The sequence below is a fragment of the Gavialis gangeticus genome, unplaced genomic scaffold (genome assembly GCF_001723915.1).
Source record: "Gavialis gangeticus isolate Ggan-Ray unplaced genomic scaffold, GavGan_comp1, whole genome shotgun sequence".
NCBI classification, from domain to species: Eukaryota; Metazoa; Chordata; order Crocodylia; family Gavialidae; genus Gavialis; species Gavialis gangeticus.
Window position 1 is genome coordinate 23,793,190 of NW_017728994.1, and position 18,896 is coordinate 23,812,085.

Sequence of the window (18,896 nt, forward strand, 5' to 3'; positions counted from 1 at the left end):
ACCTGCCATACCTTTGATGTTAAAGAAATCCAAAAAACAAAGAAAATATTGGGAGGTGGGTCTGCCAGACCTTACTGCAACCTAGTTATCTATCCAGCCTCTTTGCAGGGACCCTATGTCCCCATACGCTTCTCTTACCGCATCAAATGTTCCAAGGTGCAAAACTTAGTTATAGTCTCTGCTTAGTGTGCCTACACAGTCCTATGAGCTACTATTGACTGCCCAATGCCTGCACCATGGACTGTCCTCAATAATTGAGCTTACAGCTTCATGGGTTCCCAATATCTGGTCAGTCCTTAATTTTACTTCCCCTTCTGACCTCAAGGTAAATTCCTTCTCAGATCGCTCTCATGGCTATCACTTGCGGCCAGCATCCAATTAATCGCCTGAGTCCCAGTGCTACTCCCCATTCAGAGTACAAACAGCAAACCACAGCCAGCCCAACACACTGCCCTGGCTGGGTTCCTGTTTTCTTTCCCCACTGAGGGAAAAATTCTGTCTCTTCTGAGTGGTTCCCTTTAGCGGGCTTTCTACTTCATCCCCTCTTGCAGGTAACAACCAAGAAGCACGGCACGCACCAGACTGGTTCCTTGTCTTCCCCTTCCAACGCTCCCACACTCATTCTCAGCTTCAGGTAAGTCTCACAGCCCTCGTTTCCCTCCTGCAAACCCCGTTGACTCCCTGACTGAGGTCAGGCAACTCACCACACCATGTGGCAGCATGAACTCCTGCTGGCACCCCCTCTCCAGGGAAAAAAACCTCCTGACCCTGGAGCTTTTAACTTCCAGGCTAGCCACTGGAGCCTTTCAAGGCAGCTTCCAGCCAGTGCAGGCTCCTGTCACAAACCCGGTGGGAATCAATCAAGGTGCAGTCACGTGCTGCACTGCTTTATTGTCTTCACTTCACCATACAACTAAGATGCCCTGTTCCCTGCAGTAGTCCATCCATACTCTGTCCTATTGTTATGAGGAATGACCGATGCCCTGTCACAGCAATGATATCCTTTATTTCCCCAAAATGCCACTTGTGTCCCCATGTTTGTCTTCTGGGAGTGGACAGGCTGGGTTCATCTGTGGTCTGCAGCAGTGCCTGCTGGGGGTCTTGGTGTCCACGGGCAAGTGAGGGTCTGGCTGCAGGAGGTGGGTGGAAGGCTGGAAGGGTGGATGGATGCATGGACAGATGGAAGTAGCAATGGACGTGTGAGGGTGTAGCTCTCACTACATAGTTCTTGCTCTCACTTCAGAGGCTTGGGGCCCCTGCTCCCACTTTACCTGGGCTTGGTTGCTTAGGTTACCTCCAGAATCTCTAATTGTCCAGGGGCTTTCAGCTGATGGCCCATGATTCTGGCAATTTCACCCCCATTTCTCCCCTCCTTGGCTGTAAAATTCAAGGGTCTGCAGCCTACATGCTGCCTTAGGATCATGGGGTGTCTCTCTACTCACTCTGGCTTGCAGCTTCAATACCCACCTATAACCAGATCCCCAACACACTGACCTACTTAGTTGATCATCCCCTAGTTATCTGATCAGTGAGGAAGAAGAGCAGGGAGTCAATCTGTACTGAATGAGAATGAAGGGGAAAAGAAAAGGGATGGCAACTATTTAGGGCCCAACACAACCACCCTTACTTTACACCCTTGTAATATAAGTGTAATGTACATTAGTGGACATTAGTATAATGTACTCTATTAGTGGGATGTTATGAATTTCAACCCTAAATAGTACTTGCCAAATTTTACTAGATTTCATTTTTTCACTTTCACCTTTTGTTTTCCCATCCTTTACTGGCACTCTACAAAGTCCTTGTTTGGAGGAGATTTCAACATAAATATATGTCACAAGTGAGGAGACACAAGGCAACACACTGTGAACTGGCTGTTTTGCATTACTATGAAGTCATTTTGAAAGGAAGGAGATTACAAAAGGGTTTATGAGACAGAGATAAAGAGAGATCATCTCCTCTCATTACTTTCCATCATCCAGAGCTGTAACCCTTTGGCTAAATACAGACAGCCAAAAAGCCCAAGGCTGAATTAATTCAATCATTGTAGGTTAGTCTAAGATGCACAGATTGAACTGATAAGCAAGTGAACAGACTTTCACTTTTGATTCTGGAAAGGCAGCCACATGCCTACAGTGGCTCAGGCCAGAACCTAGGGGGCACTACAGCATGCCTTCTTGCTGGGCTGGAGCAGACAGCTTGGGCCAAGGCTAGCCTGTCCACTCTGCAAAGGGAGTTTGCGGGGGAGGTGCAAAGCATCCTGGGATGCTGAGGGACTGTGAGTTAACTTGAATCTGGAGCTGAAGAACAGATACAAAAAGAACTATTCTAGTGTCAGACTCAAAACCATGTGCTGGGTCAGATCCAAGGCTCTAATGCAAACGCTCCCCTAACTCACCCAAATCGAAATTTTATATTAAAGGTTTTATCCCTTCTCTACATGAAAGTGATTTTTGAATGAACTAGGCAAGTCCAGAGATTTTTTGGTTCAGAGTTGAGAACTAACCTAAGTCTCAGGCAAACACAAACCTGGTTTGAACAAGACATCAGGGCATTATAAAATACTTCTGACTGTAAGCAGCTGCTTACTGCATCAGATGCATCTGAAATCACTTTGGAGAATACAAGATGGAGAGAGTAGATATTATGAATTGTAGGTACTGGAAACAAGAAATACAGTTTATTTTTGGTTGTTTTTTTCCTCAGAAAAGCTCCAAAACAGGGGCAGGCTAGAAATGTACCTTATAGACTAAGCAGTACAGTACAAGGACCCAATCCTGCTCCACATAAAACCAAGTGGGATGTTGGCAGAATGTGACCTACTGCAGGTTGTGATGGGTTCCCCTACAGATGTTCGTTACAGCACTCTAACTTACAGCACTGAAGTCTAATACCACATCCATCCAGGGTTATCTTAGAGCAGGAGCTGCCATTTTTACAATGTTCTCTGTGCCCTAACCATCTGTTTGGTTTCATCTGTAGAGGGCTTTTTGCGTGCCAACCATGCAATAAGTTTAACTTCTGTACCTGGCCACTATGGCTACAATCAGCCATGAAACAAAAACTGATCCATTCCCATTTTTCTCCCCTACCCAAACGCTTAGCAGTGAGATTTTACAATGATGGCAAAATGGTTTGCTTAGGTGGGTTGGGGTTTCATCTATTTTCACTGCACCTTTTAGATTGTGTGAGGACAAGGCAACAAATCCCAGTCTGTTCAAACTCAGTTCGACCTTTGTACTAATTTGCTTTATTATTTTTAGCTCTCAGATGGTGCATTATGTTATACCCAGAAGTCTGATTATAACAGGCCAGTATTTTAATGATTTATGAGGGGCATCTGGGATCACATGGGTAGCATATGCATCGTGCCACTAAGATAGCAGCAGCTTTTATTGATCCATACCAATGTTCACAGAGACATGAGAATGTCAAATTCCAATAAGCTTTACTACAAACCTGATTTAACAGGTGGTCAAGCTTGTGCTGAAATTGTCCGTGGCACTTATTACAGGAATAAAACAAAACAGCTGAATCACTTCCATCCATTGTATTGTAAGATGATTTCCATTCCTTTCTACTGCTCCATTTCTCCCTGTCAGTGAGCAAGGAAATATCTGGCACACTTCCTTTCAAGAAAAGTCCCAGTAGAAAGAACACATGCTATTGGAACCACAGTCATGAAGGCTCTCTGAAATGCCAACTCTTGGCCTTTGCAAGTGGCAGTCATGCTGTTGTAAAGGTTCAGAAAGCAAACACAGAAGTTGTCAGCACATTAAGTGCAGACTGTTTTGTGACAATGTCTCACAGCAGCAGCAAAATGAATTTTCTACTTTCCTTAAGTCAATCTAGGGGGCTGAAAATAGGACACAGAGAACAAAGTCCTACAGAATAGGGTATAGAGCTATGTTTCAGTGCAGATGGGGTCACATTTTTGTTTGGGTTTACACATGTGGAATTTGACTGAGTTTTATGATCAAATCAACACATCAACTGTATGTAAAATTCATTCCAAAGCACCATAGTTCTGCCCCAGATTTAATCCTGGCAGGACCTATGGTAAATCACATAATTTCTCTTTTCTCCTACTATAAAGTTGAGCTAGTAGTGTCTGCCTCATATAGGATCAATTTAATAAGGGTTGAAAGGGGCACTGAAGTGCTACAGAACTGCCACTCAGCACAACTGTTGCCCATCTCCTGAGGCTCCCCTTTGTCCCGCACACGCACTCATTTTCCAGACCCCTACCATGTAAATCTAGAGCTATACCAATCCCCCGCTTCTGTATCCAGGTGGTACAGATTGAATGGTACTCTACAGCTTGGAGCAAAGTCTGTGGGTCACAAACAGAGGGCAGTAAAGCTGCAGATAACTCTAAGGGCATATGTACCTGCCACAGGGGTTTACTTCAGTTTAATTCTCCCTAAATTGAATTGGTGGCCCTTTAAAAAAGCTGCTGCAAATTTAGGGAGAAGTCAACCCCGTGGCATGTACACAAGGATTGGGCTCACCCTTACCTGCCTCTCAGGCAGCAGATAGGGGAGGGCGAGTTTCCGGCAGGCCAAGCAGTTCCTGAGCTGGAAGAGTGGCGGGGGCTGGTGCTTCCCTCCACAGCAGTGGCAGCATCCCCCAGGCAGCACCCGCCCACAAGCACCTGGCCCAAACGGTCCCAGAGGACACCAGAGCACCAGAGGGAAGCAATGGGCCCCCGTGCAGCTCTGGCAGACAGGTTCCGGGGAGAGAAAAAAAAAAGATCAGGCTTGCCGCTTTTTGTGTTTTCCTTCAGTGGAGCCTGCCTGCACAGTCTGCCACGAGGCTGCCTTCACAGGCTGCCCACACAGCCCCTGAGATGCACAGGGCCCAGTGCTTCCCTCCACAGCAAATTAAACCACCTCGGAGATGTTTTATTTTGCGGCACCCCCAAGTCATTTAATGCACATTACACTGCCAACATGTGTAAACAGCTGCACCATTAAAGTGGTGCAAAAGGGCATTAAGCCACTTTAAAGGCCAATTTTGTGGCATATACAAATGGCCTAAGACTGGCATTGCAACTTAACACTTAGTGCAGTTAAAATATGAGGAAACATCTGTTTAAGCAGTTTAGTATGCGTTAAGCCTTCATGGCATAGCAAATTTGCTCTCTTTCGGCAAAAGTTTTCTCTTAGGGTGCAGACAGAAGTGCAGCTCCCAACCATAACTCAGAACAATTTTTGCAGAGCACTCTAAGTTACAATGTTACCCCAGACCAAACAGAAATTCAGTGCTGGTTCCAGGGGGAGAGGAGTCTAGGTGCCGGCAGGGAGCCCACAGCCAGGTTCCTGTAGCAACAACCACAGCTCTCTGCCAGTACTCACTGTTTTCAGCATGGGAGGGGAAAGGCAAAGGAGGAAGCCCATTCTTGGGGCCCCCCAGCTGGTGCTGAAGGATGGGTTGGGTGAATTGGGGGCAGGACTCAAATACATCCACCCCATCCTCTAGGAGGGGCTGAAAACCCCCCAGGCAGGCTGGATTTCCTCCACTCCCTTTCCCCCCCTCCCATTCTGACAATAGCAACAGGCTGTTACAAAAGTTACAAAAGATGCAACGTTTTAAACATCTTCATCTGATACCTCCTGCAATGAAGGGTTAGATTTTCACTTGATCAGCCATTTTTAAGCTATTTGCAGCCACGAGCTTGTGTTTGGTCACAACTATAAATTTCTTTCTGTGGCCAGATCAGGCAAAAATTGTCACTGCCATCTGTACCTTTAATATATACTAACTGCATGCCAATGAGCTACTTCCTTCATTAGCAGCCTTCTCACAGTTGCAACTGCTCAGGACAGCTGGCTGTCCAAAGGGGACACACCACCCTGTTACAAGTTAATGCAGGACAAAAGAGCCTCCCAGTGTACCTGACACTGGTAAACTCTTTGGGGCAAGAACTGCTTCCTTTTAAACCAATGGAACTGAATCTAGAATCTCTGGATCTCAAAGCATGAATTTCTATTTCCCCAGCTAAAACACCCAGCTACCAAAGGTTCATTTACCTCCTTATGTGACCCAGCTAGTAGCAGACAGGAACAGAGAACCACAATAAATTGGTATGTGTCACAGTTGTGATCTGGACAATGTTTAGCAGAATATAGCCTTGTACTGTAGGTGCTACTCTAAAAAAAATTATTTAAAAAATAAACACAGTTAAGTTTTTTAAACATACTGGGTAATGACTGGCCAAGGTGACCTGCAAAACATGAGAGATGAAAAAGTAGGGAGTAAATTTGGAGGCTAGAGATGTACCTTACAGACTAAGCAGTACAGTACAAGAACCCAATCCTGCTCCACGTGAAACCAAGTGGGATGTTGGCAGAATGGATGAAGAATTAGAAACAGTAGTGAGTGGGCACCCTTTATCTGTGTCCTCCATTCCCTGCACTGTCCTCCTGACTCAGCTGCCACACTTAATTAGAGAAGAAATAACAAAATTAGAGAGGTTGACAGATGGTGTGGTGCTGGAAGGCAGATGTTTTGGCCTCTGCTAAAGGGCTCTGCCTCCCCTACACCCTGTCCTGACCCCTCTTGAAGTGAATTGAGGTACATTTATCTTGTTAAGGTCTGATTCTTTGCATGGAGAGGCAACTTGCCTAGACCCGCTTGTCAACAAGTTTACACTCAAAGTTTAGCGACAGTTAATAAGCTTCTCCAGTCTGGACTCTGTTCACCGTCCTGACCGGTGAAGAACAAATCTATAATGCCCCTTTAGTTCAGTTGTCCCCTACTTCATAGCTTGGGTTCCTCAGTCACAATTCCTGGGAAACCTAGTCCCTTTTAGTCTGGATCCTTAGAGAAGCCATTTTAATCTCTGGCCCTCTCCACACTGTTTAAGGCTATCTCAGCCTCCACACACAATCTTTCCCCACTGAGACTCATCCTCCAGTGGGTAAACAGGGTTGTTTCTGGCTCCCTTCTTCCCAGTACAGCCCCAAAGTCCAACTGCTGCCAGTGGGTTATCTCTGGGAGTCACCCCAGCTGATTTCCTTCTGGCTCCCAGTGTTTCCCTCCAGCCAGCATCACTCAGGTCTCTCACCCTCCTTTGTGCCTCCACATCGATTTACAACAGCTCCCTCTTGCTGTCTCTTACTTCCCTTCTGGGGAAACAGCAGCCACCTGTTTTTCAATCATGCCTTCCAGCTCTTCAGCTAATCAACACTGGCCCCCGCAGCAAGCCTCTGCACTGGCTGGGGAATCCCCTCCTCTTTCCCAGGGGAGTCTACCATTGCCAGACATGAACTGGCAGGACGGTTCCACCCCAGGTAAGTAACTACCTGCTCACTTCTAACCCTTATGACAGGGGCCACAGGTGGACCCCTGTTACAAGTACCAAAGTAGCATGTTGGCCTTCTGTCATCCAGCTAGCTGGGATTTCCCTTTATCCTGTATGTGGCCTTCTCTTGTTGCACTGGTTGCACTTATACGCGAAATAGTGGAGAAGCAAGTCATCACACTGTGTTCTTTGCTGCTGCTTTGGGAATGACAGTTTCATCCCAAACACCAATAGTGGCTGTTAACAAGAGAACATTTTCTGCTACTGGAACTAAACTTGTGAGGACAAGATGCTAGCAAACTGCTTCTCCCACCCAGTCATGGCATTGAGGTGTAGAACATCACTATAAATGAAACTTTTTCAGCACCCACAGCTGCACCTGTTTTGAAGAAACTGACCCAGAGGCAGAATATTACTAACAATTTGTGAATGATCCCCAACATGTGCTGCTTCTCTGCCAGAATACCCAAAACAGAGTTGCTAATGATAGGCATGAACATCAGTGAGGAGGCAAATAGGTATCACAAGGACAAGGAACTGCTCACCAGTTACTAAAACTTGGGTAAAGGAGTCTTGGAATGGTCCTGATATGGAAGAGGTTGAGAGAACCATTGGTTAGTAAAATGGAGCCTTCTGGTCATTGCCTATTCAGAACAGAGTCAAAATTTCACATTTGTCTTCCACAAAGTGAAGGTGAGTGAAGCTAGGGAATTGCATTCCCTGCTGGGATTCATTCTGGTATAATATTCCTAAACCTGTAATTAAGTACAGGGATGGATCACTGGAAGAATAACAAGATATACCCCACCTGAGCCCTGGATTTGATCTTTCTTATGTTGGTATAAATCAGGAGTAATTATGTCAGTGTAAAACTTCCATCTAGAGGTGAGCTCAGAATGTGACCCCCAAAATTTAACCTTATCTACAAAGCAGAGCCATAACAGACACTAGCTTCATTCCAGCAGGAAGCTTGGATTAGGAGGAGGAGATTTTTTGTTGCTTAACTTTGCACATTCAAATTCCTTAGTGTGATGAGATGGCCATCTTGAATCTGGGCCAAGGTGAGGGAGAGAGATCTAAATTAGAGGTGACTATTGGTCAATTAAGGCACAAACCTTCTGCAAATCTGCAAGTATTTGGATGGCTGGAGTCCATTACAGAAAGATGAACTTGTCATGGTATTTGAATCCAGATGCAAAGTTTCCCAAAGTTCAGTGGATGAACCAAATATGACATTCCAAACCCAATATTAGAAGTTTCCTGGCTCCCCCCATTCCAGTCACAGCTCATATTATGATACATGGGCACTAGAAGATTCACTGAGTAAATGGAGATTACCTCAGTTGGCTGTTCCTTAGACATGATCCTGAATAGCTCCATATCCACACTAGCAAAACTGTGGTCTGCAGTTTCCACACTGGTCTCACTGGGTAGGACTCAGGCAGGTCTTTAGCATCACTTTCTCTTTCTAGAGATTTAAAGGAAAAGTACACATGTTCCCACAATACCTGACTTGCAAACAGGGGCAAAAATACTGACTGAATGATACTATGAAATTCTCTGAGACTAAATCCTTGTCCTAAGTATCAAGTGAAGCTCACAGCTGAGAGCAATATTACCACTTCTGTCAACCTTCCAAACCTGAGTGTAGCAGGAAACCCAGAGGAGAGGGGTAAAACAAGCTGAACAACTTGTTTTTACATACATAAAACAATAGCAAGTACCTCTACTGACCCCACAATCAAACCATCACTTTTGGTTCAGCCTTCCAAAGACCACACAGAGTTTGACTGGAGGGCCAGTTTTATGAAAGGACATGAAAGATGTAATCTTACCTGTAGAAAATACAGTATAAACCTTTTCTTCATCTCAGCTGAAATGGGCAGAAGTAGCTGCTGACACAGACAGAAGCGCTTTACAAATAAAACATTTGAAATGAGTCATTAGCAGGTTTTCTTGACAATGACTGCAGCAGCTGGGTAATTTTCACATAAAGCACACTGGACCATTTCCTAGTGAACATCATGGAGTCTCTGGCTCCTCTCCCCTATCAGACATAGGAGATTCTCCCTGAAGTAGGACAAGTGTTTTCTGGGTGAGTAAAAGATGAGTAGTTTGAACTTTTGAGTGTCACAACAGAAAATCTTTATCAGCAAGGGCAGTCCTGTGGCCAGCCCTGCTGTTCTGTAGGCCATGCCGTGGCCTACTCTCCTTTCAGAGGTTCTCGTCCCGGGCTGTGTGCATGGCATGGTTGCCAAAGAGCTCACTGTGCTGGTATTTCAGCAGTATGACTGAAAGCTAAGCTGTTAATAGCTTTAAAGAATGAGACCAAAGCCTTACAACAGGAGCAGAAGCTGACAGGAAGCTAGTGCAGCATCAGATGGAGGTTTTGGCTCTGCCCCTGGTTACCTAAAGCAAAGAGGCAACAGCAGGCACATATCAGACCAGCTGAAGCCTTTGGGTTTTTGCATGACTGTACATGTTGCATGTGATGCTGTACTGAGTCCTAATGGTTTACCTTTGCCACTCAGATGGATGGGATCAGGAGTGCTCAGCAAGAAGTCCCTGTCAGAAACTGTAATGACCCTACAAGCAGCCTGCTGGAGGGCCCAGCCCTACAGCCGCTCTTCTGTCAGTTCTTGCTCTGCCAAAAATCCTACCATCTTCAAGGGAATAAGGACTGAAGGAGAATTGACTGCAGGAGCTGGCGTATGCTTCTTCCTTCATTTTCCTGTTAAGAGCCAAGTTCAGGCCCTTAGGGCTCTGAGTTTCTCTTGCTCCAGCTGATGACCTCACAAACACCTAGAGCAGGGGAGGAACACAACTCCCTGCACAGCTTTAAATGTTTGTGTTTCCCTGCAAATGCTCATGACATCATTGACACTTGAGGACCTGAACTTTGGTCTTGGCAGGTAAAAGCCTTTTGGGTCACCTTACATTGGGGTTCCTGCTCTTGCTGAATATTTATTTAACGATTGCTGAATGGCTACAATTAAATGATTGTAAAGCACAGTCTAAAATGCAGTGGTAATAAATTCTTAATAGCTGATGCTATAACAAGCAGTTACAAAAAATATATAGTAATGTGTAGATTGTTAACACAATGTCTGGGCTTGTTTAATGCAGGGCTTTAAATAGTTACAATGCATGCTATTAAAATGGCACATAAAATTCGTAACTAGTAAATAAAGGGTCCAATTCAGCAACAAAATATTTCCAGGCTTCAGTAGTGTAGAAGCCACAGAAGATTGATTTTTGTGAGCATGCCTCTGCTGTGTTGCCTGTGGCTATATGGACCCCAAATCATACTTAAAGTAGAGTGGAATTTTTCAGTTCCATTTTACTTACCGCTATGTAGGAACAGATTAGAAACGGGAGTCTGTAAACTCTTGCTCTTTTGCAGTGGACTCAGTTACATGAACAAGAACTAGTCCCATGAGTAAAGGTTCAAAGGATTAGGCCCCTCTGAACCTTAACTGAACTGTGTGAATCATGTTAATTCATTGTCTAGCAAAAAACAGCTCCAGGCTCCTGTTCCTGTTCCTGCCACTTCACACTGATGAACTGTATTTAAGAGGTCATCAGCCCATTCAGAGCCACTTCAGTATCTTGCTTTTCAGGGTCAGTCACTTTCTGTGCATTGTAGAAGCTCAAGTTCTTGTTGCTCAGGTCTTTCACACTCTCCCTCAGGTATATTTAGAGAAACACCCTCAGGTTATACTTTCTAGGGACCAAGACATCTGGTCTTCTTCTGCCAGATTGATAGAAAGGCTACGTTTATTTTTTTGGTAGGACCATAAATATTCCCCCTCAGTTCACACAGTAAGGTTAAACTCACTTTAAGTTATGGTACCATAACCTGGTCACATGGACAGGATGCTTAGCACCAACAACGTACTGAAGGACAGGTCTTCTCATGAAAACGGGGTTATATAAAGAGAAACCTAGGAAGTGCCTTCCCACTATATGGGGTAGCAAGAGCAAAGCTATTGAAACAGATTCTGACAAGTCACCCCAGGGCATGTGGTCACCTTACCCTAAATGTGCAGCTGGGCTAAAGTTGTCAGTCTGGGAGCCCCTACTAAATTTGGAAGTGCTATTCAGATTACATCCTCCAGCTGCTGGAGAGATTTTCTTACAAACAGTTGGCTGCTCAAATACCCTGTGCATCCCTAGAAACTGCCAGTGTCTCGACTTTCAAATCCAGGCAGCCCTACCTCAATCATCACTGTAGTTGATTCATACTGCCTATATCCCACAACACTCCCAGCAATCAATAAATTATGGCTCCAGAGAGACTATCAGGTTAACCAGCAAGAAGGAAGAACGACGATTGCAATACTTGTCATTTGGGCAGAGATGTAACAGATGAAGCACAAGCATATGTTACTTTAAAGGAATTTTTCCAAGGGATAGGTTTTCTGCAATGTGTCTATCTGGCTTTGAAATACTTGATTGGCATGAACCTGACTTGACCTACTTCGGCCAGGCCCAGGTCTCCAGCCTGGTCTTTTACCATCAGAAATAAAATATAGTCCGTCTGAAGTATGTTCAAGATGACATCTTAACTAAGATGACAGGGTTACAGTATGAACCAGTCTGTCAATAAATGAATGCTGAGCATTGAGTTTGCAGGGTGAACAATCAATTAAATATTTACTGAACTGAGCAAACTATACCATTCTACAAATATATAGAATCAAATATATAGATATATATTTTAATCACACTAGTAATTCATGGATTATAGAGACAAGAATATCAATGGACTGAAAACTTCTTTGTTTGACTCAGAAAATATACAGCAAAAGGCTAATGAGGTAATAGCTTGCTAGGGGAATGGCTTCAAATTTAACTCATAGGGCAGAATAATTCCTCCCAAATCAAACACAGTATTTTGTAAGTCCTTCTGCCCCTGTGCTAGCCCTCAGATGCAGCTTCTGGTTTAGAAGAAAGAAATGACACCACCTGGTCGTCATTCACCCTGCCCCTGAGTATTGCAACTTAAATACATTAAGAAGAAAGTAATATGAGTTTCCCAGGACTGGGATTTATGTTAAGGAATTTTATGTTCTGGCCCTCTCACATTGCAGTCCCAAACAGTGCTAGATATAATACTGAGAAGCATAGTTTGGTGCATCTGAATACAATTAAAATTGAGCTGGCGTATCTGCAATAATACAGTCCAAATGGGCATACTTTGTTGCTTGTCCCATTCACCCAAATGTTCGTGGAAAGATTCTCACGCAAGAATTACCATGAGAAGAATGAAAGAGACAACATGAAAAAGCATCAAAACAGTTTCAAGGCTGTTTTAAAACAATACAGTAGAGACAATACACAGTCTCCCTGTGAACAGCTTACTGGCTTGGTATCTATGCCTTCTGTTTCCCCATCACTGCTACTTGTCTCATCCATCTGTGTCTTGTCATTTAGACAGCAAGTTCTTTTGGGGCTCATTAGCTCTGATTTTCGCCACCTGGGACACTGAGCTTCCCCAAGCTCATGGGCCCCAATAAAAACACTAAGGAAATAATAAACAATAATGTTTGGCCAAGAGTTGTAGTGCTAAATGCAGGAATCACCAACCATGCAACATCTATGACCTATGTTGGAGAGGAAGTCAGAGCTGATGATCATAATGCCCTTCAGGTCTATGAAGGGATTGCTCAGTTACAATTCTCCAGCTAAAATCAATTTATATTTAATTAAATTGTATTACACAGTTCAGCTAAAATTACTACCTCAAGTACAAACTGACTCAAAATTAATCTAAATATAGTACTAACATTTTTTTTGCTTGGTTAAATAATTACTCTGATACACTTTCAATAGGGCAAAGACCAGAAATATCTTATATGAATACCATTAAGAGATGGGCCGGCAAGGTTCTTTGGGTAGATGTGATATCTTTTATTAGACCAACTAAATAGCTGGAAAAAAATGTTCTTTGCAAGCTTTTGAGCACAAACACCCTTCTTCAGGCATAGGGAAACTGCTTGTGTTATGTGTTCTCAAACGTAGAAAAGAACCTAATTTACAACATGCAGGTCTGTGAAAATGCAAATGAGTGGTAGTTTGGAAGACAACAGGTAGATAGGAAGGGAGGAGAGAGAAGGGAGGGAAATGTGTGAAGGAATGTAAGTGGCCAGCTGCAGGCAGGTTACCTGGGGTTATCAGACAGCAGGCAGGTTGTAATGTGTCATAAATCTAATGTTTATTTTTAGCGTTTTTGTATCCATTACATTTATGAAGTGAAATTCATAGGCTCATCTATGAAAGGTGTTTTGTAAATTCCCTTTGAGGATTAGAACTGAGAGATCAGAGAGGGAGTGCTTGTCTCATGAGAAGTGTGTACCCACAGGTGATTGGACATTTTGTCTTTGATGGATTTTTGATGTGTGTTCATTCTGGTATGCAGTTGTTTGGTTTCACCTACATATTGTCCATCATTTGGCCCACTGGATGAGATGTATTACATTTCTGGAGGTGCAGGTGTAAGATCCAGGAATGGTGGTGGTTTTGTTGTGGGGTATGGTTATTGTGGGAGCGGTGGAGTTGCATTGGCAGGTTTTACATTTCTTGTCCTGGCCTGGTCTGGATCCATTGGGTATGGCTTGGGTCAAAGAAATTTGTTTCTGGTGATGTAGTTAGCAAGGTCCAGTGCTTGTTTGAAGGTTAAGATGGGTTGTTCTGGAAATAAATCTTTAAGATTTGGGTCTTCTTCTAGGATGGGTTGCAATCATTTGAGGATTTTCTGTATAGGTTCCAGGGAAGGGTAGTATGTCATAACTAGTGGTATGTGTTTCATGGGGATTTTGTTTTTGAACTGCAGCAACCCTTTGTGTGGTATCTGGGTGACTCTTTCAAAAGTGCAGTCTGTCTCTGTGGAGGAATGTCCTTGTTGGGTGAAAGCCCTTTTGGGATTTGTGAGGTGGCAACTGTGGGTATTCTCCTCAGTGCAAGTTTGGTAGTATCAGAGAGTTTGGCTATATACTACAGCTTTTTGGTGCATTTAGGATGATTGCTGGTTCTGTGTAGATAGATATGTATGTTGGTCTGTGGGTTTCTTCTATATGATGGTTTGTATTTTACTATTCTGGATAATCATCATGGTGTCTCAAAAGGAAATGTTGGTATTGGAGTATTCAAGAGATAGCCTGATGGAGGGATGATGATTACTGAATTTGTGATGGAAATCAATCAGAGACTGCAGGTTTTCAGCCCAAATGATAAAGCTGTCATCTATATATCTTAGGTATAGCATGAGTTTGATGGTGCAGCTCTTGAATTCTTCTTCCAGGTGGGCTATAAAAAGATTGGCACACTGTGGGGCAATGTGGTGCCCATAGCTGTGCTCATGGTCTGGGGGAAGTGTTGGTTGTTGAGATGGGCATTTTAAGATTGCATGGTTGAACATGTGTAAAGTACATCACAAAAAAAGAAAGAGTTAAAAGACTTAAACAAGCTAAAACTAAGAGGGATTAAACTAGTCATTAAATACATATTTTAAAATTATTTTACAAGTAGCTCTGCATAAACACATTGTTATTTATAATCTTTATCCTCTCATTAATTGTTTTAATGTACAACCTCCTCTTCAGCAACCTGCTTAGATTACTTTAGTTAGACAAAATAACTTCATTTATTTCATTGTTCAGTTTATAATGGGCATTTCAATAAAATGAAACAATTTATTTGCGTGTGTGAATTTACTGAGTGAAAAGTGGTATATTAAAACTTGAGCTGAACAAATGGTTTGGAGTGAATAATTTATTCAGCAAAATTTGCCTCATTTTCTGTTTGTAAATTTTCTATGGAAAGCTACTTATTTTCTTCAATGTATTCATTATTGGACATTATATGCAGAATAATCTCTACAAATAATTATCTGTCTGTAAATCATTCATGCTTCATTTGTTGCCCTTGTTCCATATTTGAAATTTCACACATATGGGTTAGCTTCCATTGGATACAGAGGTCACATGACATCATTCTAATCTCTGATAGATTCAAGTTGCAGGTGGGAATAAGTTCTAGATTTTATTTCTGTGAATACAGTGTAAGACTTCTGGCACACATTCCTTTAACACATGCATTGCAGGAGGTGGGATTCTGGGATTGGAGATCAGACCCCAGGCTCATCCTGCACTGGCATGTTGAAAGCTGGGTGTCTGCAGGGCCAGGGCCAGGACCAAAAATCAGTCACTTGTTGGCCCCAGCCCAGATCTGATACACATTCAATTTAGAGTGCCATTGAAACCAGTCAAAAATATTCTACATTAAAAATGTTCTACATTTTATGGCACCTGGTGCCAAATGTAGCACCCTTGCCATTTATGCCACAATTAACACATTAATCATGGCATAAATGTAATGTATAGAAGGGCCTTAAGAGTTACCATTTAATTACCATTTAATACAAAAAACTAGAACTTTTGGTTCCAAAATGATACCTTTTATTAGACCAACTGGAAAATGGCAAGAAAATTGTCCTTTTCTGCAAGCTTTTGGAACCAAGGTCCCTTCGTCAGGCTCTGGGAAAAGTGTAGATGTTACAGGGTGGTAATAAGTCCCCATAGGTAGGAAATAAACTTCATTTTTGCACAGAGGGAACTGAAGATGGAAGGTTGTCCCTCTGGGTCCATTCGAGTGTCTTTGTGAGCTATATTGAGTAGCTCTTTGATGTGCTGATCAGGTCGAATGCCTTCCCTGGAGGTGTCAGATGGCAGGCAGGGAGGCAACCCCCCCCCCCCCCCCCAAAAACAAACAAACAAACCCTTCTTGTTGTTCTGCAATGAAGTTTAAAATCCGAAAACGGCATTTTTCCAGTTGGTCTAATAAAAAGTATCATTTTGGAACCAAGAGTTCTAGTTTTATGTATGTCTTTTTGTCTCAGACAAACATGGCTACCAAGTACATCCATTGAATATTCATAGTTTTCAACTTGTTTGCTAGAATAAAAAAGTGAGTCTGAGCATAGCTGAAAGGTACGGCATTTGAAGATTGTTTTGGACAGATCCATCCAGCGTACCTGGGAAATCTAGGAATTAATCTTTTATTTATCCTTAGGATACTCTTCTTATAAAACAGGGGTGTCAAACTCAACTGGCCCCATAGGCCAGATGAGTGGTGCAGGGCCAGTCCACAGGCCAGATTGGGCCCATGGACCAACCTTCCCCTACTTTACTTTCCCTGTCAGCACACATGGTGCCTGCAGTGCCCATTCCAGCCAGTCCAGGATCTGGTCCGCATGCACTATACTTCCTGGACTGATCCAGGCAAGTGCCACGTGCAGCACAGTCCTGGACTGGCCAAAGCAGGTGCCACATGTAGTGCAGATCCCAGACCAGCTACAGTGGGTGCCACTTGCAGTGTGTCCGAGGCCCCACATTCAAAGCAGGTCTGGAAGCATGTGTGCCAGTTCAGACCCAGGGGCAGCACCAGATGATGAGGCTCCATGGGGCACACAACAGGGCTAAAAAAGTGTTTGCTTCGATGAGGTATGAAAGTTCTTATGTTCCAGGACTAAGTAGAACGCATGTTTCGCTGAACTTCCTGGTCAACATGCTTCTACTCTCTCCCTGGAAGACCATTCCCTGGAGATAGCTGAATCAGAACTTTTCCCAATATCTCTAGTACTAGGGCAGTTCTGCCAGACACAGCAGTGGTAAAAGCATTAAGGGGAATAATGATGATGTTTTTACAATGGTATTATACTCTGAACAGGGTTAGATGATGGGATGATAAAAAGGAAAGCTTATGCCTGCCACCCCTGGGAGGGAAATGTTCTCATGGTAGCCCAGCAGTCTGGAATGTGCTAATGTAGAAAAGTTCTTTTGGGAGAGGCAAAGTCTCCACAATGCAGTCAATTCCTGACATCTCCGTGGAGGCTGTCAGTAATTTGAAATAACTCTAGTGGGTTTATGACATAGGCACCTCTCCACTGAAATTCAAGCAGTCTCTTGTTTCTTTTTTAAGAAAACAAATGATTGTTATTTTGAAAAGCTGCCCATTCCTAATATAATTAAATGGTGTGATTCCTGGAGGGACCACAGAAGTGAGTTGGAAGTTACAAAGCTGCCTCTATCTCAGTCTCATTTGGCAACACAATCCACAAGCTGCTATCCAAAATCCTCATGAGACTCCACTACTACAGGAAACCTCAGATAAGCAAGATAGACCAGAGCTTTTGGCTTCCCAGCCAAGGCTTGGCAATACTGAAGCATTTTATATGAAAAGAAAGAAAGCAGAAAAGATAAAGGTCAGCAGTAAATAGCAAATGAAGGCCTAAACATTTGAAAACAGTCTATGATTCAGAAGTGCCTCAGATCGGTCTTTAGCCAAACCACATGGAATGGGATTTGTCAAGAAAGGGAAGGTATTGTGGGCAGGGCAGGATCAGAAACAGCTCTTATTCTTGAAGTTCCTACATGGAATGACAGATGGTCTTGTAGTTAAGACACACGAAATATGACTACTATTTCTGCTGCGGATGTCTTGTGTGACACCAGGCATGTCACACAGGTGTTGGAGATCACCAGCTGTAGCCTGGGGTAGAATTGGACAAGTAGCATGCTACTTCTAAAATACCAGTTTTTGGTACTGGACTAACCAGCTGCCAACAGCAAATATCAGAATAAAAGAAGCATATCTGTTATAGGATTTTCAGGTCTCTGTCTCTTTCACAAAGTGTTCAGAAAAGCACAAAAATATCTGACTTTTTATGCCAAAATTCAAATTGGAGGTAAATGGTCCATTTAAAGAAGGATACTATTTTGTAACTCATTCCAGAGAAGATAGCTCTTACTATGGCAGAGTGAGATCTACCTTGGAATATTTGTCCCAGAGTTGAGAGAAATAGGTTTTCCCATATAACTCAGTTGTCACTACCTTACCTTACTTTCATTCCACTGGGGAAGAACATTCTCCTGAACAAAACAGTGTCTGTGCAAAGCAGTAGTGGAGGATAGAAGCAGTTCTGACATTCGGTTTAAACACAGTGAGTTAAAATTAAAGGGAAAAAGTAACAGTAAGTGCTGGTGAAAGAACCTGGAATGTTCTCCACAAAGACCTGTAATCACCCAAAGATCACATTCAGCCTAGTCCATGCAAAGCAAGCTTCTGCCTCACTAAGTAACTAATGTACCTTAACCATGCCCTATAGGGATCAGCACCTGGGGCAACTCAGAAGACTTCATGCCCATCCAGTCTTCTGTCTCCCCAGAGAGTGCCAGCAACCAATTAGTACCATCTGTGATGTGGCTACTTGTTCAGTTCAGTTTCTAGAGCCAGGCAAAAAAGATGGATGACTTTTTCTTCTGAAAAATGTGTCAAAATTCCACCAAAAATACTATTTTTTTCTGAAAGTTAAATTAATTTAATGTGAAACAGCCATTGCATATTGTAACAAGCTACCTATTGTAACAAACTGCCTGAGATGCAAGCCATGAGGCATGAACTAAAGGTTAAAGATTGTCCTAAAAGCTTGCAAATAATTTTTCCAACTATTTGAGTTGGTCTAATAAAAGATATTGGATTTGCTCAAAGAACCTTGTCTGCCTGTGTCCTTAGACCAACACAGCTAAAA

At 43.1% G+C, this 18,896-nt stretch overlaps 1 protein-coding gene across 1 annotated transcript in view; it reads left to right on the forward strand.

Moving 5' to 3' along the window:
- Nucleotides 1-16,804: 16,804 nt before the first annotated feature.
- LOC109287138 (dual specificity protein phosphatase 13-like) overlaps nucleotides 16,805-18,896 on the forward strand; it is a 27,703-nt gene continuing 25,611 nt past the window's right edge. Inside the window, exon 1 of the mRNA XM_019502101.1 lies at nucleotides 16,805-16,809. Coding sequence (XP_019357646.1) covers nucleotides 16,805-16,809 — 5 coding nt within the window. The remainder of the gene's footprint in view (nucleotides 16,810-18,896) is intronic.